The sequence below is a fragment of the Chlorocebus sabaeus genome, chromosome 21 (assembly GCF_047675955.1).
Source record: "Chlorocebus sabaeus isolate Y175 chromosome 21, mChlSab1.0.hap1, whole genome shotgun sequence".
Taxonomy (NCBI): Eukaryota; Metazoa; Chordata; class Mammalia; order Primates; family Cercopithecidae; genus Chlorocebus; species Chlorocebus sabaeus.
In genome coordinates, this window is record NC_132924.1 from 17,947,527 (window position 1) to 17,965,874 (window position 18,348).

An 18,348-nucleotide genomic window follows, 5' to 3' on the forward strand; every position below is an offset into this window, starting at 1 on the left:
GTTTGTTGAGGCAGTCTCGCTCTGTAGCCCAGGCTGGAGTACAATGGCACGATCTTGGCTCATTGCAACCTCTGCCTCCTGGGTTCAAGTGATTCTCCTGCCTCAGCCTCCCGAGTAACTGGGATTATAGGCATGTGCCACCACGCCTGACTAATTTTTGTATTTTTAGTAGAGATGGGGTTTTGCCATGTTGGCCAGGCTGGTCTCAGAAAACTCCTGACCTCAGGTGATCCGCCTGCCTCAGCCTTCCAAGGTGCTGGGATTATAGGCATGAGCCACGGCACCCAGCTTACTGTACATAAATTTAGAAGGTATTTGCACAAAAACAAAATTTTTCATGAACATACATAAATAAAAAAGGAAAAAAAGCAAAGGAGAAGAAAAGAATTAGTGAGGAAGTGATGAGGAGGCAGGAAGTACGGTAAGGAAGGGACAGACTGGAAAGTTATGGTGGTCCCAATTAGTGGTAAGTTCTATGAGCATGAGTACCACACTTACATTTTTACCATTACAGACATCAAGCCAGGTCTAGAGTCTGGCACAGTGTGGTGTCACATAAATTTTGGTGACTACATCAAGGCAATAACAGGATTTACAGCCTTGGTCACTGGCTGCTGGCGTGTGGGAACAGTGAGGGGACTGGAGCGCCGGGCGGATGGATGGCCCTTCGAGGAGGAGCAGATTTGGGGCAAGTGAAAGCAGCAAGTCCAGCCTGAGTTATAACAGGCTTGGGGTCCCTGTGGCAGCTCTGACTGAGATGAGTGACAGGCTGCTGGACGTACATGTCTGGAGCTGAAGAGGTACCTGTGTGAACAGATCCATCTGGGACTTTCCCAAACACACAACTGACAAGAAAAGATGTGGGAGCAGATGAGCTCCCAGGGCAGCAGGCAGGGTGCTGGGAAACAGACTCCCAAGGAGTAGGGAGAAGAGAAGCCTAAGAGAGACTCTGAGAAGTGGTCTGAGAAACAGGAACCCTGGGGTATCAAGGGGACATTTCAAGAAAAGTGTGGTCAATAGTGTCAAATGCTTAAGGAAAAAGTTTCTGCCAAATTTGGTAATGTGGGGCTCACTGGTACCTTCCCCTGAGAAGTAGAGCAGTGAGAACACAGTCAGACTGCAGTGGGATTGGACAGAAAAGAGAGGGGAGAAGGCGGTCTGACACCAAGGGACAGATGTGTAAGGAACAGCCAGGCACAGTGGCTCATGCCTGTAATCCTAGCACTTTGGGAGGCCAAGGTGGGAGGATCACTTGAGGTCAGGAGTTCAAGACCAGCCTGGCTAACATAGTGAAACCCCATCTCTACTAAAAATACAAAAATTACCCAGGTGTGGTGGTGCTCCTGTAATCCCAGCTACTTGGTAGGCTGAAGTGGGAGAATGGCATGAACCTGGGAGGCAGAGGTTGCAGTGAGCAGAGATCACGCCACTGTACTCCAGGCTGGGTGACAGAGTGAGGCTCTATCACAAGAAAAAAAAAAAATATATATATATATATATATATATGTGTGTGTGTGTGTGTGCGTGTGTGTGTAAGGAACAGCAAAGGAGGACCCAAGTCTAGGAATGTTCTTACAAGGTTAAGAGGAAAAGCCATCAAAGAGGACAGAAGAGATCACTGATGACTGATGGAACTGCTCCTGGACCAGGGTGTATAAGCTTAATATTAATGCAAAGCTTCCATTGTTTCTTTAGAAGTTAAAAGACCCTAAGAATTAGAGCAAGCCACAGGGTGAGCCACAGGGGCCTTCAGATAAGGAGGTCAGAGGCACAAGAAAGTGGTTACCAGAAGTCAGCCCCAAGTGGAGCAGGGCTGGTCGAGATAACATAATAGGGAGACTTACTTTTGGTTGTTTTCCATTCTGTAGTCTGAGTTTTGCGGTATGAACATGTATCTACATTATTACAAGATACATTTTTATAAAATTTGCAGAGATCATCATTGACCCTGACAAGACTCATTTCAGTATATAATATGGGAAAAGAAACCAGACTGCAACAGGCTGAGAATGACCCAGGGAAGAGAAAATGGAGAAATTAACTGCAGGTATCTTTTTCGAGAAGCCTGCCTTGCAGGGGATGAGAAAGATAGGATAACAGTCACTTGACAAGATGTGAGGTGTTGTTTTGTTCTGAAGAAAGCATTTTGAAATATTGATGAGAAAGTGGTAGTGGGAATTAGGTTAATGATGCAGATGGCAAAGGAGATAACTAAGGAGCCGGCACAAGGTCTGAGCAGGCAGGAGTGTGCAGTTTCAGAGCAGGAGAAGGGTATACCATCACCAGGTGATATGGTTATGCTTTGTGTCCCCACCCAAATCTCATCTTGAATTGTAATCCCCATAATCCCTGTGTGTCAAGGGAGGAGCCAGGTAGAAGTAACTGAATCACGGGTGCGGTTTCCCCCATGCTGTTCTCATGATAGTGAGTGAGCTCTCACGAGATCTGATGGTTTTATAAGGGGGTCTTCCCCCTTCACTCAGCACTTCTCCTTCCTGCCACCTTGTGAAGAAGGTGCCTTGCTTTCCCTTTGCCTTCCACCATAACTGTTAAGTTTCCTGAGTCCTCCCCAGCCATGCTGAACTGTGAGTCAATTAAACCTCTTTCCTTTTTAAATTACTCAGTCTTGGGCAGTTCTTTATAGCAGCATGAAAATGGACCAGGAATGTCTCATACCAGAGAGAGATACATACCCCTTTCTCCTTTCCATACCCAGCCCTGGGGCATGGGGGAAGCTGGTCCAGGATGGGCCTGAGTAGTTGAAGCCAAACACAAAATCCCTGCTCCTCAGACACACTATGGTCCAGGACCTGATTCTGGCCAATAAGACCGAAGGTGGCATTTGATGGGGCTTCAAAAAAAGGCTCCCACTCCCCTGAAGGAGTGGCCGGAAGCCACTTCTTCGTGCTGATGAAAGGGAATGCGAACATGTGTGGCCCCAACTGCGACTGCAGCCATCCTGCTACCACATGGGCACCTGCCCTAGGATGTAACCAACAGCTGGATGGAGAGCAGAGAGGTGAAAAGCTCCTGGATCCTTGAGGAGGTCACTGAGCCGCAGGATTGACCAGCCCTGAAGCCTGCCCTTCACCTGGACTTCCAGGAAAAAGGCACATTAACTCAGGCTTTCTGGTGTTCACAACCTGGAACTCTCACTGACAAGCATCCCTTGCACTGTGACATGAGGAATAGGACTAATGGAGAGGCAGGAATAGAAGGAGATGATGTCAGATGGAATGTTTACATTTTCCTCTGTAAAATGAAAAGGGATCCTGATGCTAAGAGTGAGGGGACCTTCGAGGAGGACAGAGCTTAGGGAGAGGGATGAAACCTGGAGCTGGGGGTTCAGGGCACTGGCAAGGAGCTGCTTAGAGTGACAGGGGTCCTGGTGGGTGGTGCTGAGCACCAGATAAGGACGCTGAGACATCTGCCAGCTGCAAACAGCACAAGGCTGTGCTACTCACCAAGGACCCCCCTCTTGTGGGGACAGCCTCTGTGTTTGCCGTGTGGATGGACAGGACAAGTGGGAAAAGCATAGTGGGCATCAGCACAGCAGTGGTTGAAGTGATGAACCCCAAGGTCTAGGCTCCACTTGGAAGGGAGTGAACAGAGGAAGGGGCTGATGGATGAAACAAAAGGAAAAAACAAAGGGATGAGGAGCTAGACATCTCCATGCATCAAAGAACTGGAAGTGAGAGCACCAAGGAGACCATGCAGAGAAAGTGTTTCCAGAATAACACAAAGCAGGGATCTGGGCCCAGCAACCTCCATGCCCCACTACTAGCCAGAGCTAGGAGTGTTGTTTCAGGATTAGCTGCAGTGGGTAAGTTTGAATGAAGCCAGACAGACACAGATAAGAACTCAGAGGGGCCTAGTTCTTCCTGTGTCACTCAGAACCACGTGCACATCAGTAGACTGGAGGGGAAGTGTTCTCAAGTTTGTGCTGATGTTTCTGAAAGGGAATGGAGACCCTGCAAAGGAGAAATGAAGGACACAGTAAGAAAAGCATCCCTTAAACTGGTCTTTGTAAAGAACTCACCTCTGTATTCATCTTGGTCTCTTCCTTCGGTCACTGTAAAGACAAAAGCAGAGGTTCAGGTCCCTGGTGGCACCTGCCCAAACTCCATGCAAACACTCCCCTTTGCCACCCCACGCTCCCCCACTGCTTCCTGTCCCATCGGTCTCATCTTCCCCAAATGCCTTCACCACCTGTGCCTTCCAGCAAGGATATCCAGGCCAGTGTCTATTCTGGCCTGGTGACAGCTGACTTCCCTGGGATGTCATACCAGCAATGCTTCCTTAGAGAAGGGCATTTCCAAGCCCAGGTCCATCTCCTACATTGGAAGAGCAGCTGCAATTGGGATGCCTCCATGGGAAGGATGCACTTCCCAAAACTGGTGCTTGAAGAGGACAGCTTTTTATCTGGCTTTTTAAATGGGGACAAGCAAGGCAATAAGAAATATACACTTTTCTTTTCTTCTTAGCTGAGTTTCCAGAGGACTGCAATTAAATATGTTCAAAGAATAGTTCAAGAAGCCACTCCGGACCCTCAGCATTAAGACAAAGGAAGGAGGGGGCAAACAGCTGAGCAGGAAGGAGGGGTGACAAGAGGAGATGAGGGGAGACCACAGAGTAAAGGAAAAGAAAGACAGCAACAGCACGGCTTAATAAGGGTCCTCAACTTTAATGTACCCCTAGGATTCTTGTTGAAAATGTGTATTTCTGGGTTTCACTCTCAGATTCTGATTTGGAAGGCCAAGAGTGGAGGGGAGGCCACGAATCAGCATTTTCACCAAGCATCCAGGTAAATGCACACAGACGGTCAGGAGCCATACCTGGAGAAACACTGGAATGTCAGTAGAACAGAGGCCTGTAAAAATTAACTTTTTCCCTCACTTGTTAGAGCCACTAGAATTGCCACTGTATTTTTAACTAAAACTGGGCAGGCAAGGGCAGGCAAATGGATAACCAGAGGTGATGAAAAATGCACTACAGATGCCTCTCCAGCCCCTCCACCTGCATAGGCAGTCCAGGAAGCCAATGCCGATGACCACTTCTAGCTTGCAGAGGGCCTCTGGAAAGGGAAGACTGTGGCAACCCCTGCCCTTGGACCCAGCACAGCATTTGATCTTATTCTCTTTGGTTAAGCACAGGGATGAAAACCATGAATGACAGTGAAATAACCACCCCCATTCCAAAACAAACAAAACCAAACCTTGGCAACCTTAAGATTACCCGGGGAAGGGTGCATAGGTGATCGTGTGGGCTTTGTGTGGAAAATAGCCTGCTTTTGGGGCTGGACACTGTGGCTTACACTTGTAATCCCAGCACTTTGGGAGGACGAGGAAGGCAGATCACCTGAGGTCAGGAGTTCCAGGCCAGCCTGGCCAACATGGTGAAACCTTGTCTCTACTAAAAATACAAAAACTTAGCCAGGCGTGATGGCGTATGCCTGTAATCCCAACTACTTGGGAGGCTGAGGCAGAAGAATTGCTTGAACTCGGGAGGCGGAGGCTGCAGTGAGCCAAGATCGAGCCACTGCACTCCCAGCCTGGGCAACAGAGTGAGACTCTGTTTCAAAGAAAAAAAAAAAAAAGAAAATAGCCTGCTTTCGGCAACTCCCCTCCCTTCTCTCTTACCATTGCTCCTTCCTGCTTTGAGAGCGGGTCTCATGACCCAACCTGGCCAGCACACATGATGCCTTTCCTTTTGCAGTCTGGAGCCTTTTCACATCTCCTGAAGCAAATCTGAAAAAGGGAACCTACTAGAAGAAAAACTCCAAAAAGCAGAATGTGACAAAGAAAGTGGACTTTCTTCTCAGATCCTGGGGAGGCAATGTAGGTGTGATGTCTCTTTATGCATAAAATATCTCAGAAAGGCCAGGCACAGTAGCTCACGCCTGTAATCCCAGCACTGTGGGAGGCTGAGGTGGGAGGATCACTTGAGCCCAGGAGTCCAAGACCAGCTTGGGCAACATAGCGAGACCCTGTCTTTACTTAAAAAATTAGCCAGGCATCATGGCATACGCCTATAGTCCTAGCTACTTGGGAGGCTGAGGCAGGAGGATTGCTTGAGCCCAGGAATTTGAGGCTGCAGTGAGCTATGATCATGCCACTGCACTCTAGCCTAAAGTGATAGTGACATGAGTCACTGACATGTCACATGTCATCACCTCTGTCACTCACAGGATGACAGAGACCCTATCTCTTTTTTTCCCCCCAAACTACTTTGTACCCAGATGAGAGACCCTGTCTCATTAAAAACATATATATATATATATATATATATATATATCTCAGAAGGAAAACTAAGACACTGAGAGCTGACCCACAGGCGGTGGGTGGGGTGGGAGCACCAGCACTAAGTGGCGGATGCGTGAAGACACAGCAGCAGAGGGTCCCCAGCAAGCACACTCTGCTTGTCCTCCCCTGCTACCTGGAGGCCCCACAGAGATGCCCTTCCCACCTGGAGGCCCCACAGAGATGCCCTCCCCAACACCCTGCTGTGCTTTACTTCTGTTTTTAAGAACTTTCGTTCAAGTCTCCCTTGGAGCTTACACATGAGTGACAGAGTCACATAACAGAACACCCAAATGTGAGGAGGATGAGAACAGATGTGAACCTCTCTGGGTCAGCTAGTTCATACACATTAACCCTAATCCTCAGAACCCTGGCAAACAACAACAACAACAACAACAAAAACACAAACTAGTATTAATTCCATTTTACAGATGAAGTGCCTGGAGTTCAGGGAGGGTAAAGCACCCTGCCTCACAGCCAAGGCACTACAGCACTGCCCTGCAGTTTCCAGACTTCCTGGTTCTAGACTCAAACCCCAGGCTCTGCCAGAGGCCTTGACAGGTCCTGTCTTACATTCACCCAGAGAGCTTCCGTGCTAAACAGGAGACCTGGTGTCCGGTCCTGTCAGTCCTGAACTACCCAAGCAACTATGACAGTCAAACAGGTCACAGGCTGTAGGCTGAATGGCTGGACTTCATCTCTAAGGTCTGCTCCAGCTCTAAATTGCTCTATGGTTTCCAGACAAGGAAATTCAGGTAACTCTTATAACAGACAGAATGATACCCTCAGTCATGATCACAGAATGTAAATTATGATTATAGCAAGAAGGCCTAGCTGACTGACAGATCAAAATGTTTGCCAGAGTGTGGTGGTTAAAGTGTGGTCAGGAATACACTCTGACATTATTGGGGGACTAACAGTGGGTAGCATCTCTGTGGAAGGCAGTATAGCAATAACTCTTAAAATTCCAATCTGACCTAGCAATTCTACTGCTTCCTATTTCTGTCTCCAGCCCCCAAACTACATTCAGAAGAAACTGCCCTGAGTCTTTTGACCTTGAAGAAATCTCACTACTACTTGCTTTTTCTTTTTTTTTTGTAATAAACATATGTATTTATAACTAATTTAACTTTTCCAAATTCTCATTTGCAAATGAGATTTATATAGTTAAAACTGAATATACAAACCAACATATTAGGAGGATCAAAATTTACACTACTCAAACGTGACTCCTTAAGACTGACTTTAACATGTTCTTTCAACTTTATTCAAATCAGATGTCCCCCCTCCAGCATATATCATTTTAAAAAATGAATTTAATGCTATCAAAAGGTGATGTTCACTTTAATCCTGTTTGCCTTCACACCACTGTCGTGAGTCTTCATTCCAGGCCACGTACATAAAGAGGGCCAGCACCACATGGCCGCCGACCACTGCAACACTAGCAGCATAAAAATATCTGTCCCTATTGAACATCCCAAGGGTGCCTTCAAATATGTAAGATTTAGTTGTGAAATATAACCCAATAGGAATGGTGATCATTAAAGCTGTGAAGAACAGGAGTGTCTTCAGTGTAGATGCTAATGAGCTTTCTTTTCTGAACTTAGGAGGCTGCAGTGCGTTTAGTGCCGCTTTATCCGGGCGCTCCACGGTGTAACTGTGCTGGCACAGGCACTCGGTGGCAGGCTACTTGCTTTTCCTTTCTAATGAGATCTTAAAGGAAAACTTTCCTATAAAAGTGGTCTACAAAACATTACTTATGAACTTTATTGTTTTCCTACATAATCTGGGGAATGCAAAACAAAAGAAAATAAACAAACGAAAGGATGTGGACAGATGCATATGCATGAGAAAGAAGCCTACCTGGAACTCGTACACTGGGCATCAGGGGTGTACCAGCTAGAATAAATGGCATTGCTGTTTATTTGTTTATTTTTCAGAGTCAGAGTTTCGTTCTTTAACCCAGACTGGAAAGAAGTGGCAGGCATGATCACAGCTCACTGCAACCTCAAACTCCCGGGTTCAACTGAACTTCCTGCCTCAGCCTCCCAAAGTTCTGAGACTGCAGGCATGAGCCACTGCACCTGGCCACACTGCTGTTTTTAAAGCACATTCAGCTGGGGTACCCCAGCTCGTTGCTCACAGAGCTTTGAGTGACTGGCAGGACTTGCCATGGTCACATAACTGTAAAGGCCAGACAGATCCTTTCTGTGCTGTTTCCCCTTCTGCTTTCAACTCCCCCTTATAATAAGATGCACTGTCAGGAGAGGCAGCAATCCCAGGCCAAGCGAGATCTGGCTCCACCTTCCAACTCTCTGCCTGCCCATCACACAGCTCCCTCTCCTTTCCTCCCCATCATTTGGCCAGGACTAGTTAAACACTGAACAGAATCCAGGAGGAACTTTATTCTGTATTTTAATATATCTTAAAATATCTAAGACCTAATCCTGTAACAAAAAGGTTTTGGTTTGTTTAGTTTTTCTTTTTTATTTAAATGTCAAAGGTTTAGTATTTAAATGGTCAAACATTTAGTATTTAAATGGTCAAACAGAAACATTCTGTTTTCTAAGTTTTAGTATTATGCTGAGAAATATTTTCCCAAAAGACTTATATTAAATAGATATATTTTTATTTTCTTATAGATTTTTAACTTTTTTTTTTTTTCTTGAGACAGTTTCACTCTTGTCACCCAAGCTGGAGTGCAATGGTGCGATCTCGGCTCACTGCAACCTGTGCCTCCCAGGTTCAAGCCATTCTCCCATCTCAGCCTCCTGAGTAGCTGGGATTACAGGCGCCCGCCACCACACCACCACGCTAATTTTTATATTTTTAGTAGAAACGGGGTTCCACCATGTTGGCCAGGCTGGTCTGGAACTCCTGACCTCAGGTAACCCACCCACCTGGGCCTCCCAAAAAGGTGGGATTACAGGCATAAGCCACCACGCCTGGTCTTAACTTTTCTTTATTTACATTTTTATTTTTTAATCAAATCTAAACAGTATTTTGGTATATGGCAAGAGATAAGGCTGTAAATTTACATTTCTCCAAATAGTTGTTCCTACGTTATTTATTGAATATTTAATCCTTTCCCCCAGTGACTCCACACTTAAATTTTTATGAATACAGTTATTCTTTTTTTCATTTTTTCTGCTGTGCCACAGACCTCTATTCCCATGGTTATAACATACTGTTTACGTGATTGTGGCTTTACAGTGTTTCAATACCTGGTAATTCAAGTTCTCTCATTAATCTTGTTCAGTATTATTATATATTCTTACTTGCCTAGGCCGCCATATTAATTTTAGAACATCTTACCAAGTTAAAAAATTCCACTGGGACTGTGACTATGATTGCACCAAATTTATACATTAAATTAGGGTGAATTAATAAGCCTTCCCATCCAGAAACATGGAATGCCTTTCTAAGAGCAGCCACTTTAAAAATAAATAAATAGGCCAGGTGTGGAGGCTCATGCCTGTAATCCCAGCACTTTGGGAGGCCGAGGCGGGCGGATCACTTGAGGCCAGGAGTTCAAGACGAGCCTGGCCAACATGGTGAAACCCTGTCTCTACTAAAATTACAAAAATTAGCAGGGTGTGGTGAACGAGCCTGTAATACCAGCAATTTGGGAGGCTGAGACATGAGAATTGCTTGAACCCGGGACACAGAGGTTGCAGTGAGCCGTGTTCACGCCACTGCATTCCAGCTTGGATGACAGAGCAAGACTCTGTCTCTAAATAAACAAATAATTTAAAAAGAAGAATCTTGAGTTAGTTCCTGAATTATTGCATAATGACAAATAACAGCTCAGGCTGTAGTGGCTCACTAGGAAGTTGAAAGAAAAAAGTCAACACCTTTGCAGAAACAACTTGCTTGAAGCAATTTAAAGCAGGTTCTCCTCCCCCCATATCTACTGCAGCCGGTCTGCAAAACAGTCTTGGTGTTTGAGCCTTTATTTGCTTTGACTCCAAAACACAATGGGCTCAGGTGCACAGAGATGAACTGTCTCTCTAGGGGATGAAGAGCCAGCCTGTGACCCCAGAGAACAGAGTTCTAGACCTGGCTTGGCACCCGGTGATCAAGAGCAGGGCACGGGGTCCCTTGTACCTTAGTTTCTGTACCTTGAAATAGAAGAGGGGGCAGATGAATTTAGATGACCCTTATGTTCTCTTTCTGTGCTAACATGGTATCACTGTAACCCACTTTACTTCTTTTTTTTTTGCGGGGGTTGGGGGGTTCTCTTTCGGTTTAACTTTCTTGGTGTCTGGCTTGGTTAACTGAAGGTTTTTAGCTTCTCTTCTGGCTCCACAAGCAAACTAGGTTGAGGCTCAGGTTGCAGCCATTAAGGCCCCAGACACAAAAGTGCTGTACAGATAGGGCTTCTCCTTGGCACTCTGCCAAAGAGAAGCCACTCTCTTCCCTGCCCCACTTTTTCAGCCCCCATCTGCTCTATGTCCCTTCTGTTCCTCCTCCTCACCACTTCAAAAGCTTCTACCTTTTACTGAAAGTGATCTTAATATAACAGGAAAGAAATGAGATGAGGTCAATGACTTTCGTTAAGCCTGGTATATCTGAACTTGGAAGGGCATAATCATGTTTGAAAAGAGCTGCTTATTAACTCAAATAATTGTAGAACAATGTGCAACTCGATTTCAAAATAGGGGTGAGAGCAGAACTTTCTGGAGTTTTCAAAAACCATACAGGTTTTTGGGCACTGACCCCCGCCAGGAGGTCCAGGTCATAACTATGTTCCCTTACTGTTGAAAGATGAGTTCTGCCCAGCCAAGTGCAACAGGAACTGCCTAGACAGGCACAACTCACAAGTGCGGGGGTGGGAGAGGGGTGGGCAGGGGAAGGAATAAAAATCTTCCACACAGCCAAAACGTGTGGGTCTAACTTTTGTTTCTAACATTTTAAAAGCTCAATAATTATGCTTTCAAAGATCTCTAGAGAGAACATCTTTCTTCAACAGATCAAGATTTTTTACAAGCAAGATTTCACAATGTGTTATCTGCATCCTCAATATTAATTACATAAATAATTTTATTCTCTACACCAACTGTATCATGTTCTTTCACTGTTTTGTTTTCCCTTAGATTTTTTAAGGTGCTCCAAGTTCTCAGATTTCAGGTGAGGAACTTCAAGGTCTTTTCAAAGTCTGAGGTTTTCTGAGTTTATCAAAGAGAAATAGCTAAGTTACAAGAAAAATCATTACGTATAAGTGTGAGTTATATAAAATATTCAACTATTCACTCAGACATCAGCAAATATTCGTTTTAGCACAACAAACAGCACACGAGTTGAAATAGGGTGGACAGAAAAAAACCTAAAGAAATCCTGTAGCACCTAAAAATGAGAATGACACGACATCACAGCATGAAACAGAGCCAGGGGTCAAAAGCAGCAGTGGCCCATGGGTGTGCAGTATGTGCTTTGTTTTTCAAAAACATTTTTTGCCTATTTCCTTTTATTCCCATAATATCCCTAAGAAGTAGAGCTCCGCCAACCTTCATTCTGCAGAGGCAGAAAGACATTGGATCCCTTGCTCATGGTGATCCCCAGTGGCCCCTCCAATGGCCTCATCAGGCAGGCTGACTGTACTCTTAGCGTCCACCTGGGTTTAGCCAGTGGAGGAGATCGGCAGGCAAGGAACAGAGAGAGGCTGGGGGTACTTGTGCTCCCTCTGCCCAGTCCCCAGGCTGCTGCTCTGGCAGTGGCTGCATTCTGTGATGGCCACAGCAGCTCTGGACGGGGGTGGCTCCTCCAGCAGTACTCCAGCCCTCTCCTCCCAGCTCTGGTCTCCTCCCTACCCCTTCAAACCAGAGTGGGGGTGCCCACTGAAGCTCTTTCCTGTGTGCCTCACCATCACTTGGTTCCTCCAATCCTGCCCACTCTTCTTTAAAAATTCTCCTTAAAATTCCTTTCATTTTTATGCTTTTCACTGTTGGGATCTCAACTGATAAACCTGGTGGTATATCAGTTTGCAGCATCCCTGGCCTTTCCCCACTAGATGCCAGTGGCATATACACTTTTCCCCCCAGCACGTCAATCAGAAATGTCAGTAAGAACTACTGGGTTAAGGGCTGGGTGCGGTGGCTTATGCCTGTAATCCCAGCACTTTGGGAGGCTGTGGCGGGCACGGTACGGATCACAAGGTTAAGAGATCCAGACCATCCTGGACAACGTGGTGAAACCCTATCTCTACTAAAAATACAAAAATTACCTGGACATGGTGGCACGCACCAGTAGTCCCAGCTATTCAGGAGGCTGAGGCAGGAGAATCGCTTGAACCCAGGAGGCAGAGGTTGCAATGAGCTGAGATCGTCCCACTGCACTCCAGCCTGGGTGACAGAGCAAGACTCCATCTCAAAAAAAGAAAACAAAACAAAACAAAAAAACCCAAAAAACAACTACTGGGTTAATGGAAATCACTAAATTATTGCTGACAAAGCTCTAGAGTTTCACATTCCAATTTGCACGTGGGAGAGATGCAAAACCTCACAGTAAATTAATAGCACAGCCAGGACTAAACGGCTTCCTTGGCTTACATTATGTTTCCCTTTTGATTTCAGTCTCTCTCCCACATGCAAATTGGAATCTGAAACTCTAGAGCTTTGTCAGCAATAAATTACTGATTTTCATTAACCCACTAGTTCTCACTGACATTTCTGATTGTTGTACTCGGGGGAAAAGGGTATGTGCCATTGGCATCTAGTAGGGAAAGGCCACGGATGCTTCAAAACATCCTGTGATGCACAGGACACCTTCCTATCCCCACTACACACACACAACAAAGAGTTATCCAGTCCAAAATGTCAACAATGCCAGAGTTGAAAAAGCCTGGATTACTCATCATGCAGAATGAACTACAGCTGTGACCTTCCTCCTCGTTCCAGAAGTATGGGGAAGGATAAGGGAGAGGGTGACCCTCTCAGGTGGGGCCAGCTGCCAGCCTCAGAGGTCTAAGGGTAAAGGTAAAAGCAACTCTTGCCCTGGAGGGAGTTGGATACTTTGGAATCTATCGAGAAAAATATAATAGCTACATGGGACACAAGTCTGGAAATATAGACATCAAAATATTAACAGTAATTACATCTCTGAGTGGTGAAACTTTTAGTGACTACTTTCTTTTTGCTTATTTATCTAAACTTTTCTATAAAGGTTAGCATAATTATTCAAAACTCTAAAAAACATTACAAATTATGCCACTTTCACTGCATCCCTCCTAGCCCCAATTTCTTAACTGAACAGACTTCCACAGGGCAATAACATATCAAGGTGCTCTGATAATGAAGCCTACAGAAAATTTTCCCTATAGCTGAGAATCAGGAAAGGTTCTGCTTCCTTCAAGGCCATTAGCATTTGGGGGATCAATGAATGAATGAATGAATGAATGAATGAATGAAGTTGCTATGTATGTTTTACTTTCAAATGACAAGAACCATGTAACTGACCAAGTTTACCTTTCTAGAAACAAATTTGGGACTCAACTACAAAAATATAGGCCTGCACTGACCTATAAGGGAGCCACTAGACAGAGTGGCTATTGGAATGTAAATTAACTAAATATAGCACTTTTTCATAATCATAGAAAATTCTATTGGATAGCACTGAAACACTTTATTCTTTTTTTCCCTGCAATAGTTTCTTGTACTTACACTTTCTCTCATCTCAATTCCTGGCTATATTTATCTTCTATTTATTTGTTACTATTCTACGTGATTTTGTTGCAAATGACCTTCATTCCTTTGTGGATCAATTTGGGGCATTGTACTTTTGAAATATCAGTGTGTATATATATATATCACTGTTTCTCAGAGTTCAACCTTTGTTTCTGACTGTAAGGCAGATCTAGCAGCTCATGTAATGTAGCTAGTTGCTCACAGTTCAAAGACTGAAGAGAGGCCGGGTGAAGTGGCTCACGCCTGTAAATCCCAGCACGTTGGAGAGGCCTAGGTGGGTGGATTACTTGAGGGCAGGAGATGGAGACCAACCTAGTCAACAAGGCAAAACCCTGTCTCTCCTAAAAATTTTAAAATTAGCTGGTCGTGGTGGTGTGTTCCTGTAATCCCAGCTACAGGAAGCTGAGGAAGGAGAATCACTTGAACCCAGGAGGCGGAGGTTGCAGTGAGCCAAGATGGTGCCACTGCACTCCAGCCTGGGCAACACAGTGAGACTCCGTCTCAAAAAACAAACAAACAAAAAGACTCAAGAGAACACTGTCAGGAACTAAGCTCCCCTGTCACAAAGGCACTACATTCAGTGTTTTTTTTTTTTTTTAAATAAACAAAAAGGTATATACACTGTCCATTAATGAAAAGTTTCACTATTTGATTAAAGCTTAATTTGAAGCTGAGTCATGAAATGTCTTTTTCAAATTCCAAAATATATGGCTATCAACTTATTCCTAAAATCTTAAATATATGCTTTATGACAAAAAACAAATGGCCCAACCTGTTACTGCTGATATATACATGATCATGTCATCAGAGTCCTGGATATGCCAAAGAGAATCAGAAATGAAAACGCACGCAGCTCCTGCACGGTGGGATTCCCTGTCAGCCCACGGTTCTGGTGGAGTGTCGCCTCTACATAGAAGTCTATGCAATTTTGAGTATTTTACCAGATTTTCAGTTCTATAAAAAATGACTGGCAGTAATAAGTAGTGTAGATCAAAAACTAAATACAATTAGAACAAAGATGAAAATTAACAGATGTGGCCCAAAGTGGCAAATCTTTGACTTTAATCAGATGCTAACTGGATAGGCAGGGGATACAAAGAATAAAAAAGTAAAGATCGGCCGGGCGCAGTGGTTCATGCCACGCCTGTTATAATCCCAGCACTTTGGGAGGCCAAGGTGGGCAGATCACGTCAGGTCAGGAGAATAGCTTGAACCCAGCAGGAGGAGGTTGCAGTGAGCCAAGATCGTGCCACTGTACTCCAGCCTGGGGACAGGGTGAGACTCCGTCTCAAAAAAACCAAACTAAAACAAAACAAACAACAAAAAAAAACAGTAAAGATTACATATGAAATGCGGAAAAACACACTGAGAATTATTCCTTAAAAAGGCCAAGTATAATTAGAAATCCTTTTGTAATTTTTAGCTCCCTGGCTACAGAATCTCCCTTCTGATACTTTGTCTAACATTTGACTTAAGTTTGTTTTTCTGGAATGCATACCGTTAAGGGAAGGATGAACATATTTATCAATACAATCTTTTGGGAAATAATTAGCAATATACCAATACCTTTATTTCCATAATTTTAATATCTTCTTGGAAATCGTACCATAGAAATTACATTAATGATGGAAAAACTTTCAACACAGTATTGCTTGCTTTGTAGGTGGTGATGATGACAACTAACATTCACCGAATCCTTCCCATGCTGAAAACCCTATTGTAAGCTATTTATGTTCGATAAGTCACTTATTCTTCACGGCTATCCTACCAAGTAAGCATTATGATTATCCCCACTTTTACAGGTGAAGAAAATCGAGGCACCAAGAGGTTGGTTAACGTGCCCAAGATCAGATCGCACAGCGGTATAATAGGATGGTAAACTCCTATCATATAACGAACGTTAAGTGGAAAAAATTAGTATCCAAAACTGTAAGTCTGATGTCGCAAACTCTTTTTATAATTGAAGTAGTTTATAAATACCCTCATTACTAGCCATATTTCTGAGCACTTCATATGTAGAGTGTAACCCTCACACCGTCTATGAAATAAGTGATAGTTTCCAGTTTCCAAAGACGAAAGCGGGGCTAGGAGAGGCCAAGTGCCTCGCGCGGCGCCTCAGGGTTCGCCCCCGCGGAGCAGACCTCAGGGCATCCCAGGCGGGCCCCGGCCGAGCTCGCGGCCCTGCGGTGGCTACGCCCGGGCCCAGCCGCTCGCGCTCCTGGAGCCGCCGGACTACGCGGCACGCGGACGCCGAGCCTGCCCTCTTGGGTCTACATAAAAACCGAAACTACGGGCAGTCTTAACCGAAATGGAGACTTAATTTTTTAGACTGTCTTTTGTGTAGTTGAGAAAGCCCCTTGCCGGGACCTGCGCTGCTGGGCCTCCGACCGCGTCCTCACTCCGGGCCCGGGCGGGGCGGGGCGGGGCAGGCGGCGCCCAGGGTGCGTCCCGGCTCTGGCGGCCGCGGGCCTGGGCCTCCTGCGGGCCTGGGGCTTCAAGCTCAGGCCCGAGCGCTCTATGGAAGCCGCGCGCGACCCCCGCTCCCCTGCGCGCGACCCCCGTTCCCCGCGCGCGCCTCACCTGACGCGGGCACCGCTCTCCGTGCAGCCTCCGGGCGCCACTGGCTTTGCGGACCGGGGCGGGATCCCAGCTCCGATTGGCTGCCCCGCTGGGGGGCGGGGGCCCAGACGCGGGATGGCGGAGACCGGGAGAGGACGAGAGGCGGAGGGGAAGGGAGTGGACGGGAAGGGGAGGGAGGGTCCCGGCCTGGTGCGGTCGCGCGTGAGATCCCGGGCTCTGTGCCCTGGGCCTGGCGCCTGGGGCCGTAAGAACCGTCCGTGCGCCTGACCTCTTCTCTGCACCCAGCTTGGTGGCGAGGGGTGGGTGGTAGGTGCTCGCAGGCCGGAGGGCGTATGGAAGTGGCTGGGCCCCTCACCGTGTGCCTGGCCCCGGCGTTGGGGGGTCGAGGGGGTGTCGCATCTCTCTTATCTGCCCCCCACTCACCACGTAGAACCCACTGAATCCCTTTGGTATTGGTGGCCCCGGGCCGACTGAACGGGCGCGGAGGCTTACTTGAGTCCTTCCTGTAAATGTGAGAAGCGGAGGGGAATGTTCCAGGAGGCCCGTGTCTGCGATGTCCTGTTCTTGGGTAGCTAGGAAGTGAACGTGGTCTAGGGAACTGCCTGGGCTCTTATCCACCTGGGAATGGGCTTGTCGGGGATCCTGATGTGGGAGAAGCCAAGGAGCTTCTAGCCTAGTGGGGCTGAGGGGAAACCAGGGAGCGGGTGGATTAGGCTGAAGGAAAGAGATCTCTTTGATCTTAAAGGCAGCGTTCTGACGGGTAAGGTTGACCGGCATTTTCCCCAACCAAGAGTTCTATTACTTTATTCCATGACCTGACAAGCCTGTTTAAGTGAGGTTTTGTTGAGTGCGGAGAGAGAAGGCTTAGCTTTGAATTTTTATCCCCAGGAGGGACCTGTCTCCTGAACTCCATACTCCTCTATGCAGGTGCCTACTTAATACCTCCTCTTGGATCTCTGAAATACATTTCAATCTCAACACATCCAAATCTGTGCCCCTGATCTCTTCTCCATAGCATCACCATCTCGATGGCAACTCCATCTTCCAGCTGTCAAGGCCAGAAACCTTGCTGTTATCTGGCACTCACCTTTCTCTCACATCCCACCTCCAGGGCCCAAAAATTCTGTTGATTGGATCTCCCTAGCATACCCAGAGCCTGACCACTTCTTACCTCTGCCTCCATCATCTCTTACCTGGTCATGACAGTGGTCTCTTCCCTGATCTTCCTGCAGCCTGTCCTCATACAGCACCCAGAGTGACCTTAAAAAAAGAAAGCCAGATCAAATTCCTGCTCTGCCGAAAACCTTCCCAGTGATTTCCCAAACTCTGGGTAAAAGCAGAAGCCCTGCCTGATCTGCTTCTCTGTTACCCCTGCAACCTCATATGCTACGGCCTCCACACTGGCTCACTCTGCTCCAGTCATTCTGGCCTCTGTGCTATTTCTTGTGCAAAGCAGACAGGGCTCTGCTGCAGGGTCTTTGCACGGGCTGGTGTCTGTTTGGAATGCTGAACTACTTCTCACTCTTCCTGATCTTTGCTCAAATGCTGCCTCATTGAGAACTACCCTAATCACTCCATTCAAAATTGCTACCTGTCCTGCTCCTGAGTGACATTTATTTTGCTCCTGACTGAATTTGTTTATTTAGCTTATTGTTCGTTATCTGTCTCTTCCACCCACCTGCTGCTGCCCCTTGGGCCATGATATGTCCTTTCTCGGAAAAATAACTGCCACTAATGAGGTACCATATTTTCACTGGCAAGGCCTAGGACATAAGCCAAACTCTGGG

The 18,348-nt window shown here is 46.3% G+C and overlaps 1 protein-coding gene and 1 pseudogene across 1 annotated transcript in view; both read right to left on the reverse strand.

Moving 5' to 3' along the window:
• The window catches only part of BLVRA (biliverdin reductase A), a 43,529-nt gene extending 26,857 nt beyond the window's left edge, over positions 1-16,672 (reverse strand). Inside the window, exons 1-2 of the mRNA XM_007981500.3 lie at positions 16,562-16,672; positions 4,040-4,072 (exon numbers count right to left, since the gene is read on the reverse strand). Of these exons, the coding sequence (XP_007979691.1) occupies positions 4,040-4,051 (12 nt within the window). The 5' untranslated portion in view covers positions 4,052-4,072; positions 16,562-16,672. The remainder of the gene's footprint in view (positions 1-4,039; positions 4,073-16,561) is intronic.
• LOC119620642 (vacuolar ATPase assembly integral membrane protein VMA21 pseudogene) lies at positions 7,564-8,473 on the reverse strand (annotated as a pseudogene).
• Positions 16,673-18,348: the final 1,676 nt, after the last annotated feature.